This window comes from Oryctolagus cuniculus, chromosome 10 (assembly GCF_051225735.1).
Source record: "Oryctolagus cuniculus isolate XC-2025 breed Fujian yellow rabbit chromosome 10, ASM5122573v1, whole genome shotgun sequence".
In the NCBI taxonomy this organism is placed as follows: domain Eukaryota; kingdom Metazoa; phylum Chordata; class Mammalia; order Lagomorpha; family Leporidae; genus Oryctolagus; species Oryctolagus cuniculus.
The window spans coordinates 76,980,517-76,995,760 of record NC_142876.1 but is presented as its reverse complement, the minus strand read 5'-3'; the positions used below and the strand labels follow the sequence as shown (position 1 = coordinate 76,995,760).

The 15,244-nt window shown below is 49.6% G+C and overlaps 1 protein-coding gene and 1 long non-coding RNA gene across 2 annotated transcripts in view; one reads left to right on the top strand and one right to left on the bottom strand.

Annotated features, from left to right (window-relative positions):
- The window catches only part of PDZRN3 (PDZ domain containing ring finger 3), a 252,167-nt gene extending 247,562 nt beyond the window's left edge, over positions 1–4,605 (bottom strand). Inside the window, exon 1 of the mRNA XM_051851467.3 lies at positions 3,743–4,605. Coding sequence (XP_051707427.3) covers positions 3,743–4,465 — 723 coding nt within the window. The 5' untranslated portion in view covers positions 4,466–4,605. The remainder of the gene's footprint in view (positions 1–3,742) is intronic.
- Positions 4,606–5,156: 551 nt separating this feature from the next.
- On the top strand, positions 5,157–14,451 carry LOC149124296 (uncharacterized). Its single transcript, XR_016214199.1, has 4 exons — positions 5,157–5,364; positions 5,585–5,740; positions 5,924–6,458; positions 14,008–14,451. It is a non-coding gene; the product is annotated as an uncharacterized LOC149124296 (long non-coding RNA).
- The last annotated feature ends 793 nt before the right edge of the window (positions 14,452–15,244 follow it).

Here is a 15,244-nt window from a genome sequence, read left to right as displayed (position 1 = left end):
ATAAATAAATCTTTTTTAAAAAAAAGAATGAAATGAAGGCGAGCAGGAAGATGAGCAGAGGGAACAGGTGTGGTTTGAGCAAGATGGTGGTGCCTGAGACCAAGGCTCCAGAGAACATTCTGCAACTGTGCTGGTGTTTCTGATGACTGCGACTTGGGACATGTCACTAGCAACTAGAAGGTAGGTAGAGGCTGAGGGTGTTGCTGAAAATCCTACTATGCACAGAACAACCACACCCTCCACCCTAACAGCACCACTCACAACCAAGGCTCACTCAGTCCCAAATGTTAACAGTCTGAGGATGAGAAACCCTGGTTTAGACCAAAGCAACCAGTAGAATGACTTAGGGATCTATGACTAGATTCAAGGAGGTAACCTCCCCAGGAGGTCATGGCCAGCTGGATAGGAGGGTCAAAGACCAGAAGGTGTTGAGGAGGGGTCTCATGTTTCTCAATAATCCCAAGGAACATCTGGGATTTTTCCTTGCCCAGAAAGCAAAAGAAAGGCTTTGTCTGGAATGCTTTTCCTCTTGGAATCAGGTGCGTAAACCAGGGGGGGAAACTGAGGCTGGGCGCAATACTCTTTAAGTTACTCAATGTAGCATCACCAAGTCTATGGCAACCCACACAGACACGGCCTCGGTGAGGTCAGCCATGCCTCTGTGGGCCTTGGATACCTGTCATGGAACTGCCGGAGAGTTTTCAACCACTGTCCTGGTCTCACAACATTTAGGAAGGGCTGTTTAGACAACAACCAGAGAGAGTGTGGAGAAGTCCAACACCTGTTTGGTCCACCTAGTAACGCAAAGGACTGGTGTGGCCTGGGAGCTCCCTGGAAATACAGAATCTCAGGCCCCAGCCTCCAGTGGATCAGCACCTCCAGGGGTGAGACTGGGAGAGCTGGGTGTGGACAGCTTCCCAGTGGTTCCCATCATGCTGAGGTTACAGCTCTCACTTAGAACAAAAGAAACCATCTATGCGGGTACAGCACTGACAAACCCTCAGCATTCTGTTCAGCAGGTGTCAAAAAAAAAAAAATTGAAATCAAAGCTAGTTTAAAGAAAGCCGCATCATTCACGAAATGAGTTCTAGGCTGTTGAAGAGCTCGTACTGAAAACCTCCTGCGTGCTTATCTGCTTCAGCTCCTAACAGAGAAGCAAACATTAAGGCTCATAACAAAATAAAATAAAAGTGTTGCGCATGAGGGTTTCCAGGCCATATAAATCCGTCTGCCTTTTGGAAGAGGATAAACAGTGCCCAGCAGGGGCAGAGAGTGGGCCCAATGAAATAAACAAGTTCTTAAACAGCTTCCAGTGGTAGGGGTTTTACGGCTGATGCAGAAAAAAGCAAACGCTCTCAGCAAGGGCCAGCGAGGGTTAACTTCAGGGCAGGAGCAGCAAGCAAGCTTGTGAGTGTGTGTGTGTGTGTGTGTGTGTGGGAGGGGGGTGTCTCAGCAGAGGCCAGTAGGGGTGTGAGGCCAGAGAACCAGCCCTGGCTGTCCCTGAGGTCCCCGAAAGTCCCGAGCAAGGCTCCAACTCCAGAATGAGTTTCTCTGGAGGCTCAAAATCACCATCTTGTCCGTGGCTTAACACCCGTGATGATCCTCCCCACTCACCAAGCAGAACTTCAAAACACATCTACAGTGTTGATTCAAGTGTCACATTTTTTGATTTTGAGAGAGCATTTACCCAAACACTCCAGAAAGAAAACAGAAAGGCAAGAAGAAATAATAAACCAGCTCCACAACGCATGATGTATTAACTCTAAGGGAGTGAATGGCTTATTTATAAATAAGCGTCACTTAGAACGATGCAGGAAGTCCAGATGACAGCATAAACAGGAGAAACGCAGGAACTCCTCGGCCCCAACCCTGGCGCCTGACGGAGGAGCACGCTTCGCCCTCTGTTTTGGTGACTCTAGGCTCACACCAGTCTTTTGTGCGCCTGTGCGGTCCTGGGTGAGCTGAGGAGCTGTAAATATTTGCCCTCCGCCCAGGACTGGCCAGCTGCTGAGGCTGAAGCTCACACACAGGGCAGGGGCCAGGAAGGGGGGAAGTCAGGAAACTGCAGACAGGGTGTGCACGTAGGAAAGTACGGGGGCTGGGAGAGGCCAGGGGGAGGCAAAGCAGAAACAAGCCCCCGGGGGCTCTCTCCCATGCTATCTGGAGCAGGCGACCACGGACCACCGTGGCAGCAGCCTGGACTGTGTCGCTCCCTAGGACAGCAGAAGCACCCAGCTGCTGAAAATCAGGCTAACTATCAAGGACACCAGTGGTTCTCAACCTAGGCGATGCTGCCTCCCAGTCAACGCTTGCCAACAGCTGGAACCATTTCTGATGGTCACCCTTTGGGAGGCACGGAGCGGGCGGAGGCCAGAGATGCTGCTCCGTATCCTAGATGCCCAGACTAGTTATCTGCCCAAAATGTCAATACGACTCCAAGGTATCATCCGAATCCTACCCTTACCCCTGAGTCACTGCTTGACCTCAGACAAGTTACATAATAGCTCATCCCGAAAGATTAAACAGACAAGGCAAGTGAAGTGCTCCCACAGTCACTGGCGCATAATAAACACTCAATAATCAGTGTTTCTGGTCACCTTGAGAGGCCACCGGATGGTGGCTGAGAGCTTGGGCTGGAGCGAGGGGTTCAAATCCCAGCCCTGGCACCCAACAACTGCCCCTCAGTGAGTCCCCACTTACAACATGAGAAGTGTCCCATCCCATTAAGTGGACTTCAGAGGAAGGGACAGGAGAGCTTAGCCCAGAGCCCACAGCCCAGAGCCAGATGCTTACTAGGCGTGGCTGTCACACCAACTTCCAGGACAAGGGGCTGGCTCAGACAGACGGAGACCTTAACAGTACTTGCAGGTCGCATTGATGAGGGGTTACTCTCTCCTAGGCCCAGTGCCAGGCTCTCCCTGCAGGCTGACAACAACCTTTCAAGCTCAGGCGCCCCCGAGGTGAGGCCAGCCACAAGGTCACCCAGCTGGGTTAGCAAAAAAAAAAAAAAAAAAAAAAAAAAAAAAGATGGAAAAGCAGCTCCAACTCCAGAGGACTCCCAAGATCACTTTATACTTGCTGGGGGAGGGGACAGATTCTTTCTGCAATCCCCAGATGGCAACCTCGGAGGGTGGCTGGCTGTGTGTCTGTGTGTGTGTGTGCGTGCGCGCGCGCATCACGTCTCCAGGGACGGCTGTTTCCAACTGGAGAGAGGTTAAGCGGCGCGCTCAAGGTCAGCCAGCTGGCTGGCAGCAGCGCCCACGTCTGGATGCAACTCTCCCTCCAGAGACCTCGCTCCATCTCTGGCATCCTTCTTCGCTTAACGACTCTACCCCGGCTGTGGAATCCCCGAGGATGCGCGGATCCGGTTCGCCCTGTCACTATTTCCTCCTCTGTGTCACGTCTACATGGGCTGTGTGGTTCCCTGCTTGGAAGAGCGTGGGCGGCTTCTCCAAGACCTCTCGGTAACCAGCTGCGCCTCTGCACACAGCACTGGTTCTGGGGCTGCCTCCTTCCCCCACACTTGGCTACGGGCGCCTCGGGCTGTCTGGTTGTGACTCTGCGTCCCCCCGAGCGTCCGGCCATTAGGGACCACCCTTCCCACACCCAGGCTCAGCGACCTCAGTGACACAGTTGGCAAGCGTCGGAAAGAGACGCGGAGCCAAGGATGCTCCTGGGAAGCTCCTGGCACCCCGGGACCCAAAGGCAGGGGGGCGGGCCGGGCCGGGCAGGGGGCGCCTACCTTGCCACCGGGCGGCGCGGCCACGCAGCGGCTGAGCGAGTCGAGGCGCGCGCTGTACTCGGTGAACTTCTTCTGGTAACGCAGCGCGGTCATCTGCAGCTCCAACTGCGCCGCGGCCAGCTGCGCCACCAGCGACTTCTCGCGCTTGCCCGCGCGCAGCGCCTCCTTCTTGAGCGCCTTGTGCAGCGCGCCCAGGCGGGCCTGCAACGCGCCGTTGTGCGCCCTCAGGGCCCGCGCGCAGCAGTGGCCGCCCGCGCGCTGCTCGCCCCGCGTCAGGGGCAGCCCGCAGCCTTCCTGGCAGCGGCCCACGGGCCGCGCGTCGCACGCGTCGCGCATGTGCGCCTCCACGTCGCGCCGCAGCAGCACCTGGCCGCAGCCTGCGTGGCGGCAGCGCGCGGGCGCGAAGTCGCAGTGCTGGAGGTGCTCGGGCAGCCGCTGCAGCTGCACCACCCGGCCGCAGCCGCGCGCCGCGTGCGCGCACTTGATGTCCAGCTTGAGAATGAGGCGCTTGAGGGGCAGGACGTGGTTGAGCTCCTTGGCTGACAGGCGGCCGCGGCAGCGCGCCGGGCAGCTACCTTCCTGTACCACCCAGGGCAGCACGCAGCCGGCGCAGAAGACGTGGCCGCACGGCGTGGTCAGCGGGTCCTCCAGGACCTTATGGCACAGGGCGCACTTCAGGTCCGGGTCCACGTCGCCGTCGAAGCGGTCCAGCTCGAAGCCCATGGTGGTGGCCGGGCCGGGGGTCGCCGCCGGGCGGGCGGACGGCTGCCCCCTCCCTCCCTGCCTCCCTGCGAGGCGGCCCAGACACGCCGGCTGCGCCGCCCGCCCGCTCGCCTGCTCGCTCTCCCCGGACTGAGCCTAATTGCTCCAGACTTCCTCGGAAAATGCCCGAGGAACAGGACTCCTCCGGCCGTATTTGCGCGAGTGCGAGCGCACGCACATCCCGCCTAGGCGGCCTCCCGCCCGCACCCGGCCCGGGAGAGGAGACCGGTGGCCAGGACACTTTGGGAGTTGGGGGAGTGGGGACCCTGGGGCTTGGCGAGGAGGCCTGACGCCCTCGGGACGCCTGCTTGTACCCTCCAGGGGCCTCGTCTTCCGCTCTCTCGGAATTTTCAGCACAGGAGTCCCTGCTCCAGCCGTGAAGCCCTCCCTGAGTTCGGCCCTGCTGTGGCCTCCTGTGCCCACACAGCCGTCGCTGGATCGACCCCTTCCCAAGCGGATCAAGGCTTTTGGCTCCCAACCTCCTCCCCTTAGCCTGTGGCTTTCTACAGAGGAAGCAGTACAGCCAGAGGCCCGCTATCCCAGCATTTACGGCCTTTATTTATTTATTTCATCCCAGGGAAAGTTACAGAGCCTGCCAGTTGTCCCTGCTGCAACTTCAGTTTCGGCCAGAGTCTCTGCAGCCCCTGGGACCGGGCTGGCGGAGGTTTCCAGGACCGGAGAGAACCTGCGGGGAGTGAATTTGCGGGGCCTTGGGCTGCCGGTCCGCTGTCGGGGTGGGAGAGGCTGACGTGCTGGCTCCAGCCACTTCATGCAACATGTCCCAGGCGTCTGTGCCGCGTTCAGAGTGGCAGGCCTTGTGCTGGGCGCCACTGAATCTGTCTCCTTAAAAATCTTCCGTGGTGAGAGAGCTCCATTTGCAAACGCCCGCCCCCCACCCCCACCCCCACCCCCACCCCCACCCCGCCCTACAGTGAGCGCTGCTGAAATCTAGAATTTGGAGAATCCCTGTAACCTCAGCTGCGTTCCTTCAGTCCTCGCTGTCGGTTCTTCCCTGTCCCCTTTGTCATCCTTCGTTTTCTCAGGCTGAGAGAAGGTCCCCCCCCCCCCATCTTCCTGTAGGGTCCTGTAGATGAGTGTTTTCAAAATTCTAAACGTGGTTGCGCCAGAATTTGGATGCAGAATTTGGAGAGTCTGCACATGGAAGGAACTTCCAAGCAACGCTGCTGCTGTTGCTGGCCCGTGAATTTCCGCTTGACTGGAAATTCCTGGCCCACGGTGGGTCTGGACTTTCTTCTTCCACTCTGGGGTAGCTTTTCAAGCTGTATAGGGAGCCTGACTGGTTAGTCTTCAGCAACACTTGTGCGTGTTGAAAGAGTATTTTGGGGATTTGAACCTAGGTGGAAAGTTCATAGCATCACCCACGGCTGAAGGGAGCTTTTTTTTTGTTTAACCTCCAAGGCGGTAGGCATCCCAGAAACACACTGCAGACCGCGTTGGTGAGCACAAACTCAGGCTATGGAATTCTCATCTGGAATCTGCTGCTGGTTTCTGAACGAAGGTGGAAGACGCAAGCTCAGTGTTCAGCAAAACTCTGGACCCCGGAAAGTGGGATTATAGCGTGCACTCTGTCTAATTGCTTTTACTTCTCTCCCGCGTAAGCCCCATGACCTGCGCTGTTAAGCTGCTTCATTGGACTGGAAGAATTGCCTTGATGTCCAAAAGAAGCGCTTGTTTTGAGGTGACCTTTACAAAGTTGTCACTCGCCAGATTTTTCAGTGCATGGTTAAGGTCACTGGCCAGTGTTGTTTAATCCGTGCTGGTAGCATTGGTTGGCTATTGTGGTAGACTTTCTTTCTGGTTTAATGAATCAATTTATGTCTTTGATAAGATCCCACCTGGGTGGAATGTTACTGGCCATTGTTCAGCTAAGCCTGTGCCAAGGACTCCTCTATCGGCATATTTATGAAGCTACTCACAGGGACTCACATCATGGGTAAGAAACACATTCTTTCAACAGAGGTGTGTGGGCTTGTCAGTTTCACAGGGTGGGCTAGTGTCAACAGGGTAATAAGCTTCAAACCAAACTGGTTTTGAGAAACAGGGAAAGCGCTGTAATACCCCATAAACGGGAAATTAGTGCTTGCTTGGGGTGGACGCTTCTCTCCAGGGCTGTCCCACCCCACCCCCCAGAGGCTGATTGAGAGGCTGTTGATGAAATGCTACAGCTGAGGCCACAGAGACACTGGAGCCTAAAGCGGATTGGCCTCGTGCAAAAGGCGAGTCTGTCTGAGCCACTCCTTATTGGTTAATTTTAGCATCAGAATTCTTAGACGTCAGCAAAAAAAAAAAAAAAAAAAAAAAATCCTAGAATGTCAGAGCTGGCGGGATCATGCATGTATTATTTAGTCTTTGAGTTGATCAGACAGGGAGGGGAATTGCCAGCCAAAAGCATTAAGACAGGAGGGTTCAAGGCACAGTTTCTCAGCCTTGGCACAGCTGATGTTTTCACTGGGATATCCTTTGTTGTTGGAGTGGTGTTCTGTGTGGATGGGTGTTTAGCAGCATCTATGGTTGTTAGCTGCTTGCTACAATAGCTCCATCCACTCCATCTCCTACCCCAACCCCCCACCCCCACCCTAGCCGCGCCCCACCTCAGCTCACAGCTGTGGCCAGGAGACATTGTCAGAGTCCTATAGGGACAAAATGGACCCAAAGTGAGAACCAGGATTTAGGACAACCATCTGTTCACTGTCAAACTCAGGCAATGCCGGCAGCCCGCAGCCTCTGCTGGCTGTGGGGTCAGCTGAAAGTGCAGCCCTGGGATATGAGACTGACAGTTGAAGCATCAAGCTGATTCCTTATTACCTGAAGAAAAACTGTAGGAAGTATTTAAGCCATCACCTGTTGCTTTCCAGAGTGTGCATTAGCAGGAAGCAGGGCTTGGAAGCAGATCCAGGCCCTGACTTAGGCACTCTGCTAGGGACTGCAGGTGTTCCAGGCAGGATCTGAACACTGCAGCAAATACCCACTTCAGAAATTATATTTCTATATGCACCACATCCTACCCTGATTTTATGTTTTAAATTTATTTTAAAGACTTTATTATTTATTTGAAAGGCAGGGAAGAGAATGAGAGAGCGAGAGCGAGAGCGAGAGAATCTCCCATCCACAGGTTAACTCCCAAATGACTCAACAGCCAGAATTGGGCTATGCTGAAGCCAGGAGCCAGGAGCTCCACCCTGCTCTCCCACATGGGTGACAGGGGCTCAAGTACTCGAGCCATCTTCTGCTTCTGCTGTCTTCCCAAGCGCATTGGCAGGAAGCTGGATTAGAAGAGGAGTAGCTAGGACTGAAAGGCTTTGCAAGCAGTGGCTTAACTCACGGCACCACGACGGTGGCCCCACAATCTGATTTTGAACTCTGTTTTTGCTGTCCTTTCTGTCAGCATAATTAACCAGAAGATGATGACAATGCATACTATGTTTTTGAGCTCATAGTAGTATCAAGCCGTGCACTCAGCATGTGGCCTTCATTACCTTGTTATTGTTGACAGCACATGGGACAGTAGGTGTGTTGTTAGGCCCATTTCACAGATGAAGAGCCTGAGGTGTACACAGCAGAGTTCCAGATCCTTCACTCTCAACCTTTGTGAGTATTATGCTCCCTCCTCCATAACCCCTAACTCAGGAGGCGTCACCTTGCAAATGAAGCAGCCAATCACACACCTCCTTCACCGATCTCCTCTGCTTTCTCTGTGTCCGTCTTCAGCAGCCCCTGGTATCCACGTAATTCTGGGTTTGGTACTAGTGAAAGCAAAAAGTCCAGGTGTTTGTGGGTGCTCCTTTCTCCACTGGCTTCCCTGGGCTTCACTGTTTGTAGTCCACTTGCTGTCACAACACCATGCAGTTAGACTAACTTTTTTTAAACTCTTTTATCAAATGCAGGTCCTGCCAGAAAGGTAGCAAGGGGATCATACCCAGTCCAGCGAGGTCACAGTCACTGACATTGCTGGCTTCTTAACGTGTCCAGTGTCAGCCATTCTGGGAGCCTCAGAGCCTTGCTCAGCCATGCGTTGGAGGGTAAGGGAAAGAGTAAGTGAACTTTTGATCCTGGGGATGTGTAAAGACTTAGGTAGGCCGGCGCCGTGGCTCACTTTGCTAATCCTCCACCTGCAGCGCCGGCACCCTGGGTTCTAGTCCCGGTTGGGGCACCAGATACTAGTCCCGGTTGCTCCTCTTGCAGTCCAGCTCTCTGCTGTGGCCTGGGGAGGGCAGTGGAGGATGGCCCAAGTGCTTGGGCCCTGCACCCACATGGGAGACTGGGAGGAAGCACTCAGCTCCTGGCTTTGGATCAGTGTAGTGCCAGCCGTAGTGGCCATTAGGGGAGTGAACCAACGGCAGGAAGACCTTTCTCTCTTGTTTCTCTCTCACTGTCTATAACTCTCTCTCTGTCTCTCTCTCTCTCTAACTCTGCCTGGCAAAAAAAAAAAAAAAAAAAAAAAACAACTTGGGTAAGTTAGGATGGGCTATTAGATGATGGAAGAATAGGAAGATTTGGAAATGTGTGCAAAAGTTATGGACTGCAAATCAGGCATCCTTGCCTATTTCCCCAGATACAATCAGCTCCCACAGCCCCATGCCCAGGCCCTTGTGTCATCCTGATCATGACACAAAGTGTCTTAATTTAGTCCATGACTGTTTATTTAGCACATACTGTGTGCTAGGAAAGAGTTGTTCTCAACCTGGGGTTATACAGGTGAACAAGATGCCAGGGTAGGCAGAGGTAGGTCTCAGTAAAGACATCCTAAGTGAGGTAACTGTGAAATGTGGTAAGTTCTCCAAAGCCATGCCACTCGAAGTGTGGTCCAGCGCTGACCGAGTATGGACATAACCCGGGAACTGGCTGGACATTCAGAGTCTTTGGCCCCACCCTGGCCCTACTGAACAAGAATCTGCATTTTAACAAGATCCCATAGTAACCTGTGTGCACTTAAAATCTGAGAAACAATGCCCTAAATAACATAACACAAGCTGATGTGTTGGAGAGAAATTCAAGGTGGCCATTTCACACAGGGCAGTCTGGGGGCGAGGGGTGTATTGTGTTGTTGCTTGAAGAATGAAAACAAACAGCAACAGCTGGGAGAAGATTCCAGATAGAACAACAGGAAGGGCCAAGGTCCAGAAGGAGGCAAGCATTTGGTCTGTTTGAGCTCCACTAAATAAGACTAGAACTTGGGGCAAAAGGAACAAGGATAGACCAGAGCCAAATGAGGGTAGAGAAATAGGAAAGAGCCAAGCACACAGGGCCTTGTTGCAGGGTGTATACAGGAAGGAGTTTGCAGAGTGGCGTTGGAGGGTTTGGGGCAGTGGAGAGCACACTTGATCCACATCTGGTTTCCATGCCACGTTCTTCACGTCCTCATGGAAAACAAGGTCACGTCTGCATTCCATCCCACAAGCGTAACACTTACCAGGGACTTCGTGAATGTTGAGCAAGTAGTTATTCCTTGCTTCTAGGGTCCTAAGCTTTGATTGGTGTTACCAGTATGAGGTATGTGTATCAGAGGGTGGGTTAAAGAGGCTTCTGTGTCCTCTTCAGAATTTATATATTCGTTTAGAACAAAATCCATCCTGAACTCTGGACAACCAACTCCTTTATAAACAACTGGATCCCTACCTGGTGTGGCTTGGCAGACTTTGTACTGAAACTCTGTGTGTGTGTGTGTGTGTGCGTGCACGTGCATGCGTGCAAACATGTATGTCTATAAACACACTAGGGGACCTTGAAAAGTCTGTGAAAAATGGGATTAAAAGATAGCTTATTCATGCACAATGTTTTTATGCATTTCCATGAATGTCTTGAAGATCCCTCGTATGCATGCATTTCAAAAATTTTTGCACCAAACTTACCTTTCATCATCAATCTCCAGGAACTTTTTGAAGTCCTTTTGTATATTTGTGCATACGCACATAGAAGGGAAAAAGATTTAAGTTTAACTGGATAACACAGGACATTTAAATAGCCATTGAATGAAGAAGCTAGAAATTTACTTCTCCCTCAAGTTAAAAAGAGAAAGAAAAAAAATTGTAGTTAGCATCTTGTACTTCCATCCTTGGGGCTTGGCTTCTGGGCTGACTTCATGGGCCAAGAATCAGCCATTGCAGGGCAGAACACAATGGAGACAGAAAGTGGGGGAAGGAGACAGAAGCCCAAATGATTGCCCCTACCTTGGTTGTTCTTTATGGAGCTCTTCTGCACTCTCCACTCAACTTCTTTCTCTTGGATCTCCACAGGAGCCCTAAGTGTAGGGCAGGAAGTTTGTGAGAAGTGGTCCTTTATGCAGAAAAGTCGTTTCATGAATATTAATAGAGATGTCGCTTTGTATCCAGTAGGAGGGCTAAAGTCAGAAAGCCACAGTAGCAAGTGTTGACAATGTTGTGGGCGAGTTGAAACTCTCAAGCATTGCTTTTGGAATTCCAAAATGGCACACCTTCTTTGGAAGGTAATTTGACAGTTTCTCAGAAAGGTACACACTGAGAGACTGTATAACCCAGTAATTCTACTGCTACAGATATACTCAAGGTACCTGAAAACATCTGCCCACCCCAGCACTTACACATGAATGTTCATAGAAGCATTATTACATGACAGTCAAAGAGTTAGACCAACCCAAACCTCCATGAACTGATGGAGTACAAGCCAAACACAGTATAGCGAACACAATACCATTCAGAAATGCCACACATTGTATAATTCTATTTATGTGGAATAGGACAGAAATTACACTAATGCTAGAAGCTGGGGGGAGGGAGAAGAGGGACTGAGTGCTCGTGAGTGAGGGGTTTCTTTTTGAGGTGACAGAAATGTTTTGTTTTTTTTTTTTTAAATTTATTTAATAAGCATAAATTTCCAAAGTACAGCTTATGGACCACAATAGCCTCCTCCCCCCCCCCCCCGTGTCTTCCCTCCCATCCACAACGCTCCCCTCTCCCACTCCCTCTTCCCTTCCCCTTCACATCACAATTAATTTTCAATTATCTTTATATACAGAAGATCAATTTAGCGTATGTTAAGTAAAGATTACCACATTTTGCTCCCACACAGAAACATAAAGTGTAAAATACTATTTGAGTACTAGTTATAGCATTAATTAAACACCTAAGAGTAATTGTGTATTAATTACAGAGCTCAACCAATAGTTTTAAGTAGAATATAAAACGCATCTTTTGCATTGTTGTGACTTCCCCCTGACCTCCCTCCCTCCCGTGGCCCTCCCCTCACCCACTTCCTCTCCCCTCTCCCCCCTTCATCACGTTTCATTTTCAGTTACCTTCATATACCGAAGATCAATTTAGTATATACTAAGCAGGGATTTCAACAGGTTGCACTCACACAACCGAACCAGGTATAGGGTATTGTTCGACTAGTAGTGTTGTTTTTGAGTTTCATACATAAACATATTAAGGACAGAGATCCTGCGAAGGGAGCATGAACCCAGTGACTCCCATTGTTGATTTAACAATTGGCACTCTTATTTATGACGTCAGCAATCACCCGAGACTCTTGCTATGAGCTGTCTAGGCTATGGAGGCCCCTTGATTTCACCAACTCTGAATTTGTTTAGTCAAGGCCATATCACAGTGGAGGTTCCTTCCTCCCTTCAGAGAAAGGCGCCTCTCTCCTTGATGGCCTGATCCTTCTGCTGGAGTGTTGTTCGCCAAGATCCTTCATTTAGATTGTTTTTGGCCACCGTGTCATGGCTTTCCATGCCTGCGAGACTCTCATGGACCTTTTAGTCAGATCCGAATGTCCCAAGGGTTGATTCTGAGGATGTGACAGAAATGTTCTAAAATTAATTGTGTTGATGGTTACATAACTCGGAAAATATACTACTAAAACACTGAATTGTACTCAAAGGGCAGATTTTTATGACTTGTGAATTATATATCTATACAACTATTAATAAGAACACAAAAATATTGATAGGATTGTGTCACAAGTAAAAAGGTATGCTACACAGATGCAAGTATCTGTATATAACCTATTTGTTTTCAAAATTTGACTAATGTAGGGCTTATTTTCTGCTTTGTGCCAAAGGTAATATCATTAAAGGTTACTGAATTGGAATGCATCAGTACTCTTTTAGCCTGCAAATTTCTGAAATCCAACTGAAAGTGAGTCAGGGATTAAAAAAGAAAAGAATAAGCCTGAGCCTGAATCACTGAAAAAAATCCAGAGAGTGACAGTGGCTTCAGGCATAGCTGGATCCAGGTGCTCACAAGTGCTCATTAGCAATCTTCTCTGCTTCCTCTGGATTAGCTTCTTTGTCTAACAAGCTCTTCCCACATGGTTACCCAGGCCACCCCTGCAGCCCATGTTTGCACCTCCCTAGCTTATCAATCCTGGAACACATAACATCGTTTTCCTAACAGTGTCAAGAAATGCCCAAGGCATGGCTCAGGCCTACCTTAGATCACCTGCTCATTCCCAGTCTAGACAGTGAGAACAGACTCGCCCAGCACACAAGAAATGAAGTTAAGATCCACTGGGGGTGCTGGCGCTGTAGTGTAGTGGGTAAAGCTGCTGCTGCCTGCATGCCGGCATCCTATATGGGCGCTGGTTTGAGTCCTGGCTGCTCCTCTTCTGATCCAGCTCTCTGTGTTATGGACTGGGAAAGCAGTAGAAGATGGCCCAAGTCCCTGGGCCCCTGCACCCACATGGGAGACCCAGAGGAAGCTCCAGGTTCCTGGCTTCAGATTGGTGCAGCTCTGGCCGTTGCAGCCATCTGGGGAGTGAACCAGAGGATGGAAGACCTCTCTCTCTCTCTCTCTGCCTCTGCCTCTCTGTTCAAATAAATAAATAAATCTTAAAAAAAAATCCATTGGGGAGGATCCAGCATTGTGGCACAGTGGGTTAAGCCACTGCTTACAATGTTGCAGCCTGTCTCAGCCCTGACCAAAGTGGCCATATGGGGAATGAACCAGCAGAAGGAAGATCTCTCTCTCTCTCTCTCTCTCACTCTGCCACTCTTTCAAGTAAATAAATAAACCTTTAAAAATAATTCAGATTCTTTGGGGAATCAGAGAGAGAAGCCAAGAAGGCAAAATCTTATTACAGATTCATCACTAATCTAAAGGAGGAAAAAAAGTTATCTGTGAAATATATGCATAACTGTTACCTTAGACTGAGTTTCACAAATGCCTATCAGCTCCCTAACCACAATCAGTTATACCCAGACTTGAGCAATCATCTGTGTAGGGGAAAACCCACATAGTAAGTCAGCGTAAAGTTCTTTTCAATAAGAACATTTAATTACAAGACACTCAAATTCAAAATGCATCCACAATGACCCTTATGCAAACACTGAGCCTCTTCCTTTGGCTGAGTCACAGGTCCTACAGCGGAGTGGGACAGGCTTCTGTCATGTGGGTTCGCTCTGCATCTCTGGGGCTGGACTGTGGCTTCCAGGGGACATTCAGTAAATATGTCGTGTGGGTTTTGCCATTCATCTGAATACTCACTGGCTCAAATGTCTTTTCCAGGTTTCTAAAACCTCAATGGCACTTGTGTGTTCTGAAGCTGAAAAGATCAAGAAATGAGATTAAAGAATAAAACCTACGATTGCATGGATTCTTCTATTAAAAATAATAAAATGGGGCCAGCGCTGTGGCACAGTAGGTTAATCTTCTGTCTGTGGCACCAGCATTCCATATGGGCGTCGGTTCGAGTCCCGGCTGCTCCACTTCTGATCCAGCTCTCTGCTATGGCCTGGGAAAGCAGCAAAAGATGGCCCAAGTCCTTGGGCCCCTGCACCTGCGTGGGAGACCTGAAAGAAGCTCCTGCTTCCTGGCTTCGGATCTGCTCAGCTACAGCTGTTGCAGCCATTTGGGGAGTGAAACAGAGGATGGAAGACCTCTCTTTCTGTCTCTCCCTCTCACTGTCTGTAACTCTACCTCTCGAATAAATAAAATCTTTAAAAAAAAAAATACAAGTCAGTCATCACAGATTCAGGGGAAGGTTTATATCATAAAAAGAATTGATGATATGCACAAGAATCCCAGCACTGATTCCATTAATAAATAGGAAATTTCTAATTGGAAAGTCTGCTTTTCCAATACTTAGATGTCACTTTGTGGCATATAAAATAAATAAGCTCTTTAAAGTCCTTGCAGCTCAAGCCTGTGATTTAGGAACTCATTAATTTTAATTTTTCTCCTGGCACCTTCTCCTTCACTCTCGTTTACTCAGTGTGTAAAATTATGATAATAATAATCTGTGCTTACCTGGCATATGGTAATAATTGCTAATTAACTAATTTTTATATGCAGAAACCCGTGAAGACATTACATAGGTGCTAAGTATTATTATTTTAGGCTGCTGGTGATCCAGCTTTCTGTTTTCAAGTGAGTTACTCACACTCTGATGTTTTCCCTCCACAGGGATGGAATATTATAAACCACTTCCATGTATCATCGCGGTGCTGACTTGACTAGCAAAATCCTGCCATATGACCACACTTCCTCTTGTATCAAAAGTCCCAAATCATCAGAGTTGTGTTCGGTGTCATCCATACTGAGCTCATTTTTATTTTATTTTATTTTATTTTATTTTATTTTATTTTATTTTATTTTATTTTATTTTATTTTTTTATTTGAGAGGCAAAGAACCAGAGAGAGAGGAACAGTCAGAGTTGCCATTCACTGGTTGACTCTACAAATGCCCACAATGGCCAGGACTGGGCTGAGCATGCGACCCAGAGTTGGGCAATCAATCTAGATT